The sequence below is a fragment of the Sinohyriopsis cumingii genome, chromosome 6 (assembly GCF_028554795.1).
Source record: "Sinohyriopsis cumingii isolate HCF-2022 chromosome 6, ASM2855479v2, whole genome shotgun sequence".
Classification (NCBI taxonomy): Eukaryota; Metazoa; Mollusca; class Bivalvia; order Unionida; family Unionidae; genus Sinohyriopsis; species Sinohyriopsis cumingii.
The window spans coordinates 20,528,712-20,547,219 of NC_142966.1; the positions used below are offsets into that span (position 1 = coordinate 20,528,712).

General features: G+C 37.1%; 1 protein-coding gene across 1 annotated transcript in view; it reads right to left on the reverse strand.

Moving 5' to 3' along the window:
- LOC149796468 (E3 UFM1-protein ligase 1-like) overlaps window positions 1-18,508 on the reverse strand; it is a 99,819-nt gene that overhangs the window by 59,673 nt on the left and 21,638 nt on the right. Inside the window, exons 5-7 of the mRNA XM_089961172.1 lie at window positions 18,326-18,456; window positions 11,228-11,286; window positions 147-293 (exon numbers count right to left, since the gene is read on the reverse strand). Of these exons, the coding sequence (XP_089817298.1) occupies window positions 147-293; window positions 11,228-11,286; window positions 18,326-18,456 (337 nt within the window). The remainder of the gene's footprint in view (window positions 1-146; window positions 294-11,227; window positions 11,287-18,325; window positions 18,457-18,508) is intronic.

Genomic DNA, 18,508 nt, shown 5'->3' on the forward strand with positions numbered 1-18,508 from the left:
ATCACTTTGAAATCATAGCATTAAGACAATGTAAGCAACAACAAATTATAAATCATACTAAATAATTTTTCAACATTAACAGGGTATGGTATGATTTTTCACCATAAATACAAGCACTGTTTTATTATCTGAAAAACAAAAATTACCAAGATATCCATTCTGTCTGTAGAAACAATCCACATATTCATTCTGTGCTTTGGAGTAAATGTCAGGGATGTAAGTGGCATTCTCATGCTTTCCACCTGACAGACTGCCTGCTAACTGACCCTTCTGGATTAAATCCTCAAGTATACCTGATAAAAGAAAAAGATTCATTAAATTGCCGAAAAAGTTAAATATTGTTATCACGAGGAAAACATTCAAGGAAGAATTTAAAGCTATGTCAAGAATAAACTAAGTTTATATTGGTTCTTGATTTACTAGATCTCAGTTGACAAGCTCTTCTGTAAGAGAAAGCAAATTTTCAAGCAAAATTCTGTTTTTCTGAGAATATGTACCATAATCACATTATGTTAGGAATATGAGCCTGCTACCTCACGAATCCAGCACTATTAAAAGATGAAAATCATCTATTCCTGTCTATTTTAAAAACTGGGGCCCCGAGTGGCCAAGTGGTCTAAAGCGCTCACCGTTCCGGATCACTGCCTTCTCACCTCTGTCTGTGTGGGTTCGAGTCCAAGGCTCGGCTAGCATGGGTACGTGGGAAAGCCTGCCAGTAGCTTCTCGTGGGTCCGTGGTTCTTCCCTGGGTTTTCCAGGGTTCTTCCTCCACCAGTTATACTGGCCACCATGTATAGCCTATCTTGTGCTGAAAAATGGCATTAAACCCTAGAACAACAACAACTATTTTAAATACTTTTATCAATTACCTTTTCTTGGCACTGTAAGCTGTCACTATTTTTTAGCTAAGCGAGATGCTAACAAGGATGCTCACAAGGTGGAGTGTTGGGAGGTTTCTTAAGTAATCTGATTGCTAAAGTATTCTCACAGAAACATTACTTAACTTAAATTTTGCTTTTTACTTCAAACACATTCACCATCGACATTATGTTAGGAGTATAGGCAACAGAATTAGGGATGCTGAGCATCTGACCTCTACTTAGGATAGCTGGATTCCCCATGTGAACAATAACCTATTCTCCTAACTGCATAAGCAACACAGTCTAGGGTCACTTTGACTTGTGACCCATATCTACAATTAAGAAGATGAAGACCGAAACCTTCTTACCTAAAAAATTTCTCTAGCTAAACCAGCGAAGCTAACTTGCTGTGTTGATTGATTAATTTTAGTCTAGTGGCCATCTGTGGTGCTATCAATGGACTTGTCAGATTCAAGGTATGCCTCTGGGACATTAAATCTCTGTGATAAAAACTCAAGAAGGTTGACTCTGCCTGCCAGTCAATGGCTTCTATTATATCTTGGATCGACATGTTAAGCTTGAATGCGAGGCTCACAGATATGGCTCTAAACTCACAAGCAGTAATCTTCATAAGGTGAATTTGATCTTGTGAGACCTCTGAGAATGCCAAGTGTATAACCCACTTTAGCCAAGAAGCAAGTGCTTGAGGGGTTTCCTGGCTTTCACCAAAGGGCGGAGGTGTTTGCACGTGCCATGACTTGTCTCTGTGCACTTCACGTAGTGCTTGCATGGCTGCTGATCTTCATCTGTCTATAGAAGAAAAGGAGCTAATGACAACTTTTTAGTTACCATCTGATGGTAACCTGTCTTTGGCTACAAAACCTGGTCATGTTAAAAGGACCACTGAACATCTGATATTAACTGACAGATCAGGTCCACATAAAGGGCATGTAGTTTGCTTACCCTGCATGCAGAAGACAAAGATATCAGGAAACATGTCTTGTAATGGTAGTAACTTTGGAAGTGTAGGCTAGAGGCTCAATTTACTCAAACTGAGCAATGTCAAAAGCCATGATAGGTTTGATTTTGGGGGAAAAGAGGGAATTTGGTCGACTGAGATTAAACCTGGCTAAAAGATCTGAAAGGTCTTTATTATGCCTTATAAGGTCTGCTATGATGCCGGAATGTGTCTGATATCATGAAGTGGAAGCCTTTGATAGTGATTGGGGCCAAATGTTTCTCCTCAAAGAGACAAAGAAAAAAAGTTAGCCAGTTGAGGGATTAAGGCACTCAGATGGATACGGCATCAGTCCATGAAAACATGCCACTTTCCCTCATAAACCTTCAAAGTCTAGGGTGTCACTGACCCAACTCTTGTCCCATTCATGAGCAGCTATCATAATCATCTTGCAATTCTAACCCCGTAATTTCTGGATTATTTTTGGTATCAGAACCATCGGAGAGTAGGCAATTTCCCACAATCCCTCCCAACTGACTGAAAGTGCATCCATGGCCCAGCTTCTGGGACTGGGATTGGAGAGTCAAAGGTGGGTAACTTGCGATTTCACCTCATTGCAAAAAGATCAATCTCTGGATGCCCCCAAAGTGTGCAGATCTGAGTGAAGACCGATTGATGGAGCAACAATTCCATGTGAAGCACTTGACCTCTCCTGGATAGAGTGTCAGCCAAGGCATGGAGTCTGACTTGTACTTGATAAAAGAGATTGTTGCACCAACACAGGAACTGCCAAATCACGACACACAAGTTGGGTGATCTGGTGCCCCTCTGTTTGAGGAGAGTCAATCATCCCACATGTGAAAGGCATTGATGACAGCCTTCATTTCTAGAACATTGTTCTGCAAAGGCCACTCCCATGGCTCCCATGTGCTGCTGATGGTAGAGATGTCTACTAACAGGTGGGAACCCCAACTGCATGAATTGGCCTTGGTAAATACTGTTATTTCTGCTTGGGGCTACTACAGTGGGATTCACATGGTCAGCCAACCTGGGTTGCACCAATGATGCTGGAATGATTAAATCTTGGGTTTGATCATGACTGATTGAGGGGATTTAAAAATGCGGTGCCATTGTGCTAGCAATTCATTTGTGAGGGGCAGAGAAAAAAGATAACTATGCAGGATCAAGACCTCAGCTACATTGAATAAATCAAGTTGCAGGAATTCTCTAGCTGAAATTCAAGTCCTATTGGAAATGGACTTGACAAATGTGATGATTCTAACTGCATGAACACAGGGAAGCCACGCCAAATTCCAGTTGGTTGAGAACTCCATACCCAGGTGGACCATACTCTGGGATGGATGAAGATCTGACTTTTTCCAGTTCAATGGAAAGCTCAGATGATCTAAAAGAGAGAGGAGATTGTCCCTGCCTTGGAGTAGGATAGAACTTACTATTGTATATACTCACGTATAAGCCCATTCGCGTATAAGCTGACCCCCCAACTGAACAGGTATAAACACTAAAAAGTGCATGACCCGCGTATAAGCCGACTCACAACTCCAAGACATCTCAAGATGCACAAGGCAAGTTCTAAATGCATTTATTTAGACAAACTTTTATATAAAAAAACTCTTCGTGAACAAGTAAATTGTGCTGGTTATGTGCCTTGTATAAATTAAACGTGCGTACTTTTACACAAATATTATCTCAATTTGTAGAATTGCTTATATCATTGAAAATGAGTAACTCATGAGCGCTTGATTCAATATAAATGAAACAGCTGAAATGTTATATGGAAGAATGCAATTTGGTTGAAACAATAAAGCAAATCTGCATCTAATATGTTTGGGAATAAATAAGGATTTAAGTGATTCTAAGCACACTTTACACTAAGTACTGTATATTATATTTCAGCCTGGTCTCCTGGGTAAACTCAATGGCACACTCGCCCTTTCAGACAGAGACACAAACTGATGTTGCTGTCTCCATCTTGAGTTTTGGAGGTTCAATGAATTGGTTGAGGCAACTCAAGCTAATAATGGGCCTCAACTTGCCGTTTGCTTTCAGAATTAGAAACAGCCTTGAATAAAACCACAGGGATCATGGTCTTTGCAAAATCTCTACCACCTGATTTTTGATGAGCGACCATTATCTCCTATTGTTGGCATCCTTCTCCCGATCTGACAGTGCATGAATGAATATAGGAGAGAATGAGAGTGGAGAAGGTTGGATCAACAAAACCTGATGCCCATCCAAAATGATATGGAGAAATAGATCACCGCCCGTATTGAGAGAACATAAAATCCTGTAAGCATGAAAACACAGGAATTAGCTGCCTACAGGCTGGCTTACTGCATGTCTCCTAGCATGGGGCTGGAACCAATACTGGTGCACATCTGAGGAAATATCCTTTCCTGGGGCCACTTAGCATTCCTTCACTCTGGTGGGGGCTAAGTGGGTCCAAATGTCTGTGTGGGTGGAGCAAGGAATTGTAGGATTCCTGAGCTACCTGCCTCCAAACTTCATCGATTTTCATCTTCCAAAAAGTAAAAATGGGTCAACCATAAAGCAAGAGTATGATGTGGTTCAAGCAACACGGACCACAGACATGCATCCAGTCTGATTAGATCTAAGTTAGCCAAAGCTGACAAGCTATTAGCTATAGTTAAGGACCTGAGTGATCATAGTGGTCACAAAGCAGGTATGGTTATAGTTGGATTGTTCAGCAAGCTGGAAGATTGCCAAAATCTAACATGGAGGATGTTGCTATGATGTTCCAGCTTGGACATGGCATGGAACACATTCTTACCCACTTTGTAATACAATGTAGCCAATATGGATGGCTGCCAAATTCTTGTCTAGAGCTGGAAGATATGTATGAAGGTGATGGAATGAGTATGATAACAGCGAGATGGGAATGTTGCTAGAATGTGGCTTTCTGAGAAGAATGCCTTAGAATTGCCTGGGTCACTAATCCGACCTGAAGCTGGTCATTAATCTCATTAATCTTTGCAGACTGGGAAAGGAGCCAGAAGGATGGTGTCTATACCTCCTCCGCAAAATCAATTAATACCTTGAATTAGACCTGGGCAGCAAAAGGAGATGGAGGGCATTCCCATGTAACCAACACCTGATAGATTTCCTCAATGGTGGCTTGAAAGCTGAATTCAGTCCGCTCCATTGTCAGATCTGAATAAGAATGATTTACCAGCATCTCATTACACTCACTGTGTTGGGTCTCCTTCCAGGTTAGCTTTTAGGTCTGTATAAGTCATGTCAGGTGGCATCAATGACTCTGGCCAGTTGTATTTGGAGATATCACTAGCTATTCATTGAGGGTAGGCTGTGAACAACTGGAAGTCTGACAATGCTGGCACTGCTGGCTGGTGTGTATGGTCGGTCCAGATACTGGAGGTATGTAAGAAAGTTTGGCTGTCACCAGTACCAGCTTCTCAAAAGACCTGGCTAGATGGACACATTTCTCTGATATAATAGTGGAAAGGTGTTGACGGTGTGGCTAGACAAACAGATCTGTCACTAAGATCCTCATAAAATCTATCTACATGGACTACTTCTACAAAAAGATTCCCATAAAGGGATGGCTAGACTGCCAGTGCCAGCTGGATGGCTGGCAATATCAGGACAGCCGATGATGGCTGGATAGCTGGTAATGGTGCAGCAGTATTAAGAACTGGATCAAACAGATCCAGCATGAAATCTATGCGCACTGACTTACTGGCCCAAAGGCCATGCTCGGACATAGTGAGAGGAAGAATTACACCCACTGGGCTGCCTAAAATTGGGGGAATACCCACCCTGAATGAGTCAGAAATAGGTGCAGGAGCAAGCAAAGGAAGAATGGGTACAATTTGTACCGCTGTCAGGAGTTGTGTCATTGTCTCCTGTACCAGATGACACATCTGTTTGAAAGATGGCTGTAACCTTTCTGCATCATCTTCCTCCCCTGCTGCTGATGTAACTGTGCCTGTTGGTGGACTGACAAGCTTTCGAAGAAGGAAAAATCCCAGTGTCCCCATACAAGACTTGCAATGGAGATGGGTTTGGGATGAAGGCTGAAGATGTTAAAGCTTTCCTTCCTGATACTGACAGTCATTCCTTCCCCTTAGCTGCCTGACGGATCACTACAGCCCAGGCGTTTTCGACCACGTGTTACATATGATACATGGCAATGATGATGTACATTTTGTACAGACAATGCAGGAGTCATGGTTACTACCCATTACTGTTTTTGCACTTTAAACAGTTGGATGACTTTCCATTGAAATGACACAAAAGAAACTAAAGTGGAAATTCATATTACATTTGAAAATTACCAATTTGCAAAATTTCGTTCATAACTAATGGATAAGTGAAAAGTATTGTATCAGAAAACTATGGCCATGCTATGAACTTGTGCAAATTGCTTAATTAAAAGTCTCACAAAATTATATCAAAACAGCATCAAATAAGAAACCAAGCATGAATTATCAATGCAGCACTGTATAATTCATTAATATAAGCTCCATTATGAACAGAGTAAACAAAAAAAGACTCAAAGTCATGCTAATTCATAATGATCTGTTAAGAGGTTAACAACAGCATGGTGGGACAGGGGTCTTAAAAAGACAAAGTCAGGAAAGATGACAAAATCAATAAAATTGAAAGAAATAGCAAAAAAATAATGCATACAGCAGATTAATAAATCATCACAACAGATTCAAACAAACAGTGGATGGGCCAATTAGAGCATAAAAACTGCATGGATAAACTGTCAGAGGATAAACTGTACAGTGTGTCCAGTACAGCAGCAAAGCTAAAAACTGGTGACACCTGGTTGTGCCAAGGGGAGGTAATGGGCAACAGTTACTGACCTTTGTCTATTTGACATAGAATGGAAAAGACTATTTTCATCTTTTAAAAGGGCTGAATTTGTGAGAGGCTAATATTCCTAATGTAATGTGATTGGGGAATGTATTCAAAGGAGAAACAACTGCTCATGGTGAGCTACCACTCTTAGCTGTTAGAGTGTGTCATCCAATGCTAATGTCAAAGACACCAACATATCAGCATTAAACAATGCTAGCATTAGTAGCAACCCCGCCATTTGTCTGACATTGAAATAACTGCAAACACTTGATTTCTTCATATAGATCTGTTTAGCAGCATTCCAAAACAGTTTAATTTTTTAAAATATCTCTACTAGAAAAAAAAGTTATGCAACTTTTAAGTTCCAAAATATTTACACATTTCTACAATTTGTGTCTTATATAAATGTATAAATGCAGCAGTCATAGAACCAAAGTTAAATGTTCTTTCCATACAAAAATGTTATAACTTTCTTTTTTGATGAGATATTAATATGAAGTTTCATATTCTGAATGTATTTTTCCTGCTGAATTCATTGCTCTCATTAAATATGTTGTTTGACTTCAATATTTTCATTTATAAATGAAAAGCATATAAACATTAAACAACTATTATGACATTTAACTTAATACAAATATATCACATTAGCAATAGTTCATATGTATGTCAAACAACTTCAAAAGCAACAAAAATGCAATGTTTATTCATAACTGTCATTGAAACAATGTTGCAAGACCCAATTTCATGAATAGGATTCAAGTTGGGTTAATCTTCTAAATCCTATGATATTATATTTAGCTCCTTGTAGAATGGACCAGGGAATGCAACCATCTTTCACTTAGAACTAACATTTCAATATCATATACCTGCAAAATAATTTATCACTTTCAGACTTTTTATCTTTTTGTTTTGTATTTAGAAAACATTATTAATCCTGTCAAATGTTATCACATGCTTGTCAAAGTATTTAAAAAATATTGTCATGCCGAAACTTTGCATTTGTCTCATAGTGATGCAAATTTTTTATCATTATTTCATCAGACAAAGTCCCATTACAAAATTTAAACAAAGGCAATAACATAATGAATATAAGGTTGAACATATTTTAAAACCGATGACTGTTTGTCAGTTCAGATATTTACAGCATTGACCACTTGAGCCTATTTATAGTGGATAAAAATCTACACTTTACGTGTTCATTACGCAAATGTATACTGTCTAAACTGTACAATAACCACTAACACGATAAAAACTATTTAAAACAATCATCTTAGCATGTTCTTCTGGAAGTTTTGTTTTGGAATAGCAGTTGTGGAAAAGTTGACATCGCTATTAGCTGTCAGAAAATTAAAATATGACAAAGTCAACACTGGGAGATTCAAATGTTTTACAAACTCAATGCTCATTGTTATTGGTTTATAAAAATTTCCAATATAAAAATTTGGTAGCAAAATAAAGGTTGCAATATGCCAATTTTGATGATCTATGATGCATTTATTTAAACTGCCAAAGTCTGCATAAAGTTTGAGGGATTATTTCTTTGTGTAGAAAAACCAAAAACATGCTACAACCACTGACCAAATTGTTTACATCTCTGGTTGGATTGAAAATTTCATGATTATTCATTAAGTTTTAATAACCGAATTTCGTAACAAAGAAGAGTGGTGTCACACAACCGCGGCATGATCATTATTTCCAAAGACGCAAGAAATCTGTTACTTTTGATGAATCTAAAGTAATAATTCCATTAATATAGCATCAAACATAAAAAGAAAACATGCCATTTATAGATAACTTTATTAGCTTTTACAATATATAAAATGTGATGCAATCAGATGACATGTATTGATGCCCCAATGAAAATTCTACACTTTGTCAACAGTTTCATCCGATTTCCAGGTAAACTATCATCTTGTCCGTGTTAGACTGGAGTTGCTAGCATTAGGTGGTATATGGATAAAAATCCTGTTATACAGGCTTACAGTGAATGGAATTAGGTGACAAACTATAACATTGGTATATACATATATGTGCAAAAAAAAAGAAGTGGCAACTTAAGTGAACACACCAGCCAATCTTAATGCATCCACAATATTAATTCCATCAAAAATATGTACAAAGACATACAATTTCTAGAACTGTTCTGCTACATTCCATTCACATACAAACACTTAATTTCTTTCCTAATACAATTACACTAACTCAGGAAACACTATATGTCCAACAACATATTTGCTGCACATGTCAAAAGGGTTTAATTAACTTTCAACCAACAACAAAAAAGTGCAAATATCAGACATCGGGAGTTTCTAAAATGAAACCTGAATTTAGGCTTGAAAATACTTGAACTTAAAGTCCATACAGAACGTCAATGGTATCTGTACTTCTGATTAGCACTCTAACAGTTGCGTATAATTGCCGTAACCCAATAAGGAAGTAAACCAGTTGCTTTAATCAGTAAAGAGTGATTTCAATAAAAACAGTTGATTCAGTCTCTAAAAGAGACTGAAAAAATAAATAAATGATACCCAATGCAAATTGAAATTATATATATATAACTTTGCATTACAACAGCAGAAAAATGGGGATTGTAAGTTTAATTACATATATAAATCCCTCCATGGATCTCATCCACTCAATGGTCCACAGCACTCAATGGTCCACAGCAAAACAAGCCAAATCATGTAACTCTACCATTACAGTGGTTTGTGTATATGAGTGATTTGATCTTGCTGTCTGCATTTGTAACTATAAAATTTAAAGGATCAAGATTTAGAGTCATACTGCTACGATGTCTGCAGTGTGGAAGTTTATAGTGGCACCTAGCACTGGGACATCAAGAAGTTGAGAGAACAGAGAAAGTAAAAATGGAAAGAAAAAAAAATTGCAGAGAATATTTTTTATCACAGAAAGTGTCATGCAACACTAAAATAATCAAGTACACTTTTTTCCACTTTTTCTTCGTTGTACATTTAGATGGCATCACACTTCAATTTTTAAAATTCAAATAAACATGTTAAGGCATATTGCAAGTGAAATAAACACATACATGAATGTAAATTTTTGTGTATAGTGTTATGTGTATCTATAGTGTGTATTTAACTTTTGTCCATGATTGTAGATTGCAAAGGTCATTTGTAAACAATGTATTACATAGCTAACTTTTGTCCATAATTCTAGATTATACTTAAGATGTGTGTGTGCATGTGTGACTTGGATATTTAGCTTTTAGCAATTTTAGTCATATTGCTATGTCTACAGTGTGGCAGTTTATAGTGATGTCTAGCACTGGGGCATCACGCTGCAGACAAGTAGCATGATGTCCCACCCAGTCACATTATCCTGACACCAGGCTGACATGTCTGAACACTAGCCTCTTCATGCTGAGTGCCTAGTGAGGTAGCTGTGAGTACCATTTTTTAATGTCTTTGGTATGACTCATCCAGGATTTGAACCTGCAACCTCCCACGTCCAAGGTGGATGCTCTAACAACTATACCACCAGAGAAAACAGCCGAATTTGTGCAATGACGAAGCATGTTATCATTGGCTTTCACTGTATATGGATTAACTATATATTTTATATAGACAAATAATGTTTATTTGATAAGCTTTGAAGAATACAGTTTAAAAATGGGAATATTCGATGTAATGTCAAATAATTGTAAAAATAAATTGCCTTCCATGTTAACAGTGCATAACACTATACTTACTGAGCACATCCCAATCATCCAGAAAGAAAATATCTAGATTAACTATAATTAACTGTTATGCAATCAATCAATTATCAATTAAGTGTGAACTAGCTCTAATAGCAATTTTCCATCAAAAGCTAATCATATCAACCTACACGAGTTTTATATTACCAATCACAAAAAGTATAAATTATTCATGCTTTATAATCATTTGATCAATATCTGAGTTATTTTATGAAAATAACTTACTGAGGACAGAAAAGTTCCCCTTTCAATGAAATCTCATCAAAAGGGACATAACTCTTGAAAACCCAATAAGATAATTATCATGAAAGTAAAGTTGTGAAAGCAGCTGTGCACATGAGATTGACAGAAATATGCATGGACAGATAATTTATAGCACCATGCAGCTGTATTTACAAAATTCCTCGACTTGAAAGTACACTCAAATTTTATTTTATGATGAGCAAACTGATAACATGCAAGACATTTAATTACTGTAACTAAGTTAATGACTGCTGTTGTAAATGGAAAGTTCTTTGATGGAAATTTATCAAATACAATTCCAAAAAGCAATATTCAATTCTGAGAGTGCAATCAATGCAAAGACAAAGTATATCTGCATGAGAATTTATAAAAATTCCTTGTTTTTCAAAATTATTAATTATTTTTAAATAAACAACAACAAAAGATCACAAAAAACCAGGACTGGTCAGCAATTAAGGCTTTATTTTTTCATTTTAAAAACTATAAAATGAACACTTATAAAATACTGCTAAATGTGAAACATTTTGATTCAAAATATCCATTTAAATTGAGTCTCCAAATAACAAATAAAATAACTCACTAAAAAATATTCTTTCTTGCATATGATGTTGATGTAAAATGGACATCACTTGTGTTGGTCTGAAATATATAAAAAGCTGCATTTTGTACATTTCAATCCTCACAAAAAACATGAAGTGTTTTATTACATGTGCATACTATAATAATGTAGTGCATTAATGTGAAAAGATATTAAAGTACAGATACAAATGGTAATTCATAGATGACACACTTTTATACTTTTTTAAAAAATTTGCTTTGACTCTAAAAAGTGTAAATTCTAATTTTGTATTATAATGTTTGATTCAGAACAAAATACACTTTTTCAACAAAAATACACTGATCCCATTTCGTTCAAAATCTTACTTTTACAAATTTTAAATTAAAATCCAAGCTTTAAAAGACAGCAAATTTTTTCAGTAAATTATATTTATTCTTGAGCCTAATAACCTTCTACCATCCAAACAAAAATTATGCATATTATATAGACAAATGTAATTCCCCTTGGTACCTACAGGTGGCAGTAGTTTTATACTGAGCAGAACATCACACAATGTGATACTTGCATTGCTGGGAGGATGTGGGGAAATAATGTAATGTGATTGGGTAAGTATTCTGGAAGAAACATAATTTACTGAAAAATTTGCTTTCTCCTTCAAATATATTTACCGATCCCAGTAACATTAGAATAGATAATAGGCAGAGGGAATTTTCAGCAACCCAACTATACCTTGGTTAACCTTTAAGATAAGAATACTGGATTCCCTATATGAAGATTAACCCACTCTCCAAGCAGCACAACTGGAGACAACATGGTTATTGCTGGAAAGAAGAAATAATGAGATCTTATCGCATAAACTTTCCATATTAATCCAGCAAAAGCTGTGCAGGGTGCCCATCTGGAAGTTGTGCTATTAATGTCAAATGTGTCTGGTAGCCACATTTACAACTGAGAATTGGTCTACAAGATCCAGAGATTGTTGCTGTGGAGCCAAGTCTCACTGACAAAACCCAAGTGGCTGATTGTGCCTGCCAAATGATGGCCTAGATATCTTTGAAGGGATATGACCAGCAAGGCAAGACTCACAGAGAAGACTCTTATCTCATGAGCAACAATCTTCATGAGACTACTCTGTTCTAGAGACATGTGTGCCATGCATATTACCCACTTCAACCACAATGTGATGGCCCTCATTAGTTTATGGCTTCTTTCCCAGGTTTAACTTGGAGAAAGAGACATCTATGAGCTTCATAAACTGTTAGATCAAGCCTGAGCACACATTCTTGGTCCTGTTTGAAAGCCTCTTAGGTTATGTCAATACAGGAAAGAGGTCGTATGAAGACTTTTAGATCATCCACTGATGGCAGCCTTTTAGGTTTTGTCAATACAGGAAAGAGGTCGTATAAAGACTTTTAGATCGTCCACTGATGGCAATTTCTGGTGTCAAAATTGGGTTGTATGACAAGGAATGCCAAGCCATCTGATCACAACTGAATACTGGCTGATGATCAAGATCCTCCTGCCATGATGAAAAAATGTCCCCTAATAGTAACTGGAGCCAACCTTTCCTCCTTGATCGGGCAAAGAAAAAAGTCAGCTACTTGTGAGACACAGGTACTCCAAGGGATGCTTCCTTGACTTTTCACCAGTCTTGAAAAATGTGCTACTTCCCTTCATAAGCCTTTAAAGTGTAAGGCCTTCTGTCTCATGCAATTCCTTCCATGATTGAAGGGTCGAATTGTGAGCTAAGTGGGAAGGAGAAGACAATGACGGAACATGTAGGTCTGAGGCAGTCTGACAAGATTTGGCCTGGCCCAGAGGGTTGTATAGATCTATTGCTAGACTGAGAAAATCGTTGATCCAGGATTTGTCCCTGTGGAGTGGGGCAATCAGAGTCATTTTACAATTCTGATCCCTCATTTTTTGTATAATCTTAGGAACTAAGACTGGGGTTGGGGGGTTGGCAAAGGGTCATAGACCATTCCAACTAAGTGAAAGAGTCAAAGAGACCAAGCCTCAGGATCTAGTAGTGGGAATGAAGATGTGATCTGCTACCGCCCTGTTTGAGGAGATACGTCACCTCTGCTGAGTTGTCTGACATGATGAGAACTATATTTTTCTGAAGATGGTCGCTCTAAAATTGAAAGGCTTGATGATAGCTTTCATCCCCAAGAGATTAATGTGGAAACTTGTGTCCTTGGGACCCCACTGTAGTTGTCAGTGGTGAAGTCCAGTAAAAGATGGATTCTTCAACCACAAGTGCTTGCACCTGAATACAGGTCACATCTGGGAGCATCTGTTTGAGGGATATTCCTGTCTTGAGCCAACATTAGTTGCAAAACTGGTCCAGGAATGATGATATCTCACTTATTACACCAATCCTGTAATCAAGCTGCATGGAAGAGGGATGCCCCTAAGACAGAAAGGTCATCTACAAAGGACGCATGTAGAGGCAACCCACCAGGATATGATCAGCTGTTACAAAAAATAATCTGAGGGGCTGTAGAAACTTCCTGGTTGAGATCCATTTTTGGATGGAAATGGATTCAGAACATCCAGCGGTAAGAAAGACACACCAGGTTGAGGTAGGTGAGAAAAACCATACCAAGATAGATGAACTGATGGAATGGACAAAGATGGGACTTCCCAATTGATCAGAAAACCAAGATGATGTAAAACAGAAATGAGATCGTTCTTTCCTTTGACTAGAAAGGAACTAATCATATGTTTCTGGAGGATGTTGTCCAAATATACTGAGGAAATAGATGAAGTCATACGGATCAGGAATATGATACCATGGAGTAGTTTCATAAAGACCCATGGACTGGTGTTCAAGCCGGAAGAGAGCATAAAACTGATAGAACTACTAATTTCCATATGGACCGATGTATAGGAATGTGTATCTGTCAGATCAAGAAAGATGGAAAATTCATTTGGATGGATGGAGAGGTGGACTGATCTTGCCATCTCCATCCTGAATGGCACTGGCTGTCCTAACCAAAAAAGGCTTTGCAGAAAACTCCAGAGACTGTAGATTCCAAAAGAATCTCCACTGTCTACATCTCCATGAGCATCTGGATCTCTTGCTACAAAACTGTGTCCTTTACCAAGTCCAATGGTACTTCTATCAGGAATGGAGAGAATGAAAGGGGAATGGGTCGGCAAAGTGAGAACCAAAGCCCCAATGAGACAGTTTGATCGCCATTTTGTTTCCTATCCTCTCAATATGATTGCCTCCAAAACTGATTAACAGATTGTCTTCATCTATAGGATTGGGATCAAGTGCAGCAAACTTTCCCATATCTCCTTGTCTCCAGTCATCATGTCATTGAGGGTGAATCACTGTAATGATATAAGGCAATGGTTGCTGTGCAGAGAGATGGAGGGACAGTACTTGGGCAGCCTGCCTCTGCAATACCTTTATCCTACCACAAAACAGCAGAGGCAATCCAATGGGAGTTTTGCATGGTCAAGGCAGGATGTATACTGCTGGCCTTGTCTGCATGCCTGAAAAATTGCCAGAGATGCCAAGTGGTTACTATATTGTCAACAAGCTTCTAAGTGGTATGCAAAATATCTTTATCCACCATAAAGAACAGGCAAAGTCAGACTAGCTGCAGCATAGTTCTTGTCTAACATGAGATCTGTGAAGGCATCGTCAGGGTGGGTCTTGTACTAGTGATAATGCAAAGAATGCTAGAAGTTGACTCTAAAAAAAAGGCTTTAGAATTGCAAGGTCACTGGTCCAACGAATTCCTAGAATTTTCCCTAATGTCAACAGAACATGAAAATGCATCCATTTGCTAGTGTCATATTTTCATTCTGCTAGGATAAAGACAGCACAGTAAGTATATTAATTACACATAAATAAGTGGAAGTGTGTTGATATAGGCTGCCAAATGTGTGAGATATTCCTGAAATTTTGACTACTCCTTCCGATGTCAACGACATCATAACACGCTATACAAGGCCATTATTTGGATAGTAAGACATAGCACTAAAACAAAACCAACATGTGCTATGTCTTACACTGTAGGACTAGGGCTGCTAGATTTTAAGTTTGTAAGATTTTCATGCATTTTAACTTTTCTTTTATTCCACCTCCTTTATTTGATTCAAAAGACATAATAAACATTATAATACAAAGGAGGCCAGCTTTTAATTCACTGGAACAATACAACAAATACTTTTGGAAGTCAGTTATCAAAACATGCTCAGCACTTAATTAGGTTCTCAGAGAAATGCTTGCAGGCATAGCTGTTATGGTAGATTGATGTATTTTATGTTTAATTACAAAAGGACACATTGAATTTATGATGATTACACTTAAAAGCAACTAAAAGATAGAACTATAACACAAATTTCAATAGTTAAAAAAATAGTTATTTCATTTATATTTTTTTATTAAAGTACTGCCTCCACTCGGCATAAGTGACATTTTCATTGATCAAAATTTCCTTACATATCGTTAATTGCAGTGTACTAGGAACGTTGTTTGGAAAGAAAATGTAAAAAATTGTATGACCTATTTTTAAATTTGATATTTCATAGTGTTGATTAAAATTTCCAGGTCCTATCTACCGTTTTTGACGATAAAACGAGCAATACGTCAAAGTTTCCATTACCAATCTTGATCACAATTTTCTTCAAGTTCAACAAATAGGGATCAATTTTTGGGGTATTTTCATGCTTAAAAAATGGGACCCACACCTAATCCCGCATTATAAGTGGGTTTGCAAGTTATCAGGATGCGAGTGATCAAGGGAGTGGTGTAGTGGCGATGCAGTGTGTTCTATGTCCTGAAGATAGCTTGCACAATGATACAAATATTGTATATTGTTACTAAACGAGACAGTAAAAGATAATAATATATTATTCCATTTAATTTAGATAAAGAATTAAATTTCATGTTATAAACAATAATGAGAGGACAACTTTACAAATTAATTAGTTTTTTTTCACTCAAGACGAGATTGCAGCATCTCTACCTGTAGCTAGGTTGACCAGGGCAAAATGTCATCTGCTTATCTTGATTACTGTAAAGTAATGGTGGAAATCATGGAGTTCATGTGCACTAAGATTGCTCAAGTAAGTTATGTGATAAATCATGAGCTAAAGTTAGTAGACATGAAAAACACAATCATATACACATAGGAATGTAAATAGACATAAAATCTGGACATCTGTGAGTGTTTGTGCATGTATGTGTGTGAATCTGCATGCAGCATGCGCATGCATCCATGCACACAAGTGTTGTTGATACATGTCACTTAACACCTCCAACATAGACTTCAAACTTTAGAAACTAACTGGAGGCATGTCTGTAGATGTGCAAAATAGTTTTAGAATTTAGATCCATTACCTATTGCTGGATTAACATGTGTTTGAATGTGTGTTATGTATGTGTGACAGAGAGATAAAAATAAATGAGTAAATCAAGGGGATAATGATGCTTCTCTTTTAATTTAATTATGATCAATACATAATCAGCCAGATTCCAGCTTACAAGATGCATACTATTTTGTAATATCAGCCATTTCCAAATATCAGAATGGTGTGTGTTCATCAAAAAGGATTGAAAAAATTACTTTTTATGTAAGTAGAGTCAAACCTGATTTAACAGTCAATGTACTCGGCGGTCACCTTTTCACAACGGCCATTCTGATCCCCCCTCAGCAAATTTCCTATATAAATGTCCTGTATGTAACAGTCACTTGCCTTTAGCAGTCAGCAAACAGGTGTTTCTTAACCAACAAATGGTTTCTCCCAGCCGTAACATGGAGCATATCTACACTGACTGTTTAATCTGCGCAAACTGAAGTTTTGCTTTACGAGGAAGGCATTGTTTACATAAAGGAATATGATGTTAATCGATGTGCAAATGTTTCTTATCTCGCATGTGTTCATAACTCCAGTCCAGCTAACTGTGTATCTCAAAAATGTCAATATGTCAAAATCGAAAGGAAGTTTTTATCCATTAGGGTACTGGGTCAAAGCAATTCATTGCTGGATGGCTGGCAAAGTAATCTGTGTTATCACAGCAGAAATAGAAACTACCTTTTGTGCCAGTATGACAGGTATAGTGAGATATCTTTATGCATTTGCCTGTTAAGTAAAATTGTTATCTCTGAAGAAAACATTCTGCCTTTGTGGGTCAGAGCTCATTCACTATTAAAACCATGTTTGTAAAGGCAGATGAAATTTCAGATCATGGGTCACAATGAATAGCAATAGTTTCTTTTCACTGTCTGTTCATCACAATCTTTTCAAATAAGCCAACTGTCTTTTGATCTTGGACAGATGAGCAACTGATTAACCAAGATATTGTTTCTATTGCAGAAAGAAACTAAGATCAGTGTACATTTTTAAGTCCGTGATGATTTCATTAATAGGATAGACTAAGTAAGCAGAATACAGTAAACTTTTTTGGAATGTAAATTTGGGGGCAAACAACATATACCCATAACAGTGATTTCATTGTCAATTGTACTCAAAATGTTCTTGATGATACTACTACTACTGCTGATAATAGCAATAAGAAGAAAAGGTGGGCCTGTGTACAACAGTCACCTGTGTGCAGCAGCAAGTCTTATCTTTTCCCATTACAGGCCATTAGCAACAGGTTTGACTTTAATTTGATAACACTATATTTGTTTCATGATTATATAAGAAACAGTCATAATTTGTTCTGCAAAGCTTAAATGCTTTCCAAAAAAACCACTGAGAAGAAAAATAGTTTTTCAAGCTCTAGGTTCTGGATCTTTCCATTGTTATCCAATACATGTTTTAACTAGCAACCTGCGTATGAACCCCACATTAGGAAAAACAAAGTTTGCCCATTTCTGAGTCCTGTGAAGTCACTGTTGCAAGGGAATTATTTTTTATTCATGGGGTACCAATATTCATAGATTTGACGGTTTAAATACCCAGTAAAGAAAGGTATCTGCTGTGGAAGCAGTTCATGTCAGATACATATGAATATTACCATGAATAAATAGGTCATTAAAAACAATGCAAATTGATGCTCATGAAAAAAAAAATGAATTCACAGAATTTCCCAACTTAGTAAAATTTATCAGTGCACTTTTTGTTTTTAAAATTTTGCATGTTAGACCTGACCTTGTGATGGCTCTAAAGCCACCTCTTATCTTGGCTCTCATTCGGGTCACATAGGCATCAGTGAAGATCACATTCTTGTCATAGCTATCTACCTGTCCAATGATGATAGAGCCAACTCTCAAATGGATATTCTGAAATTAAAATAGTTGATAGTCATTTCTGTCCCAATTTGTAAAAATAAAT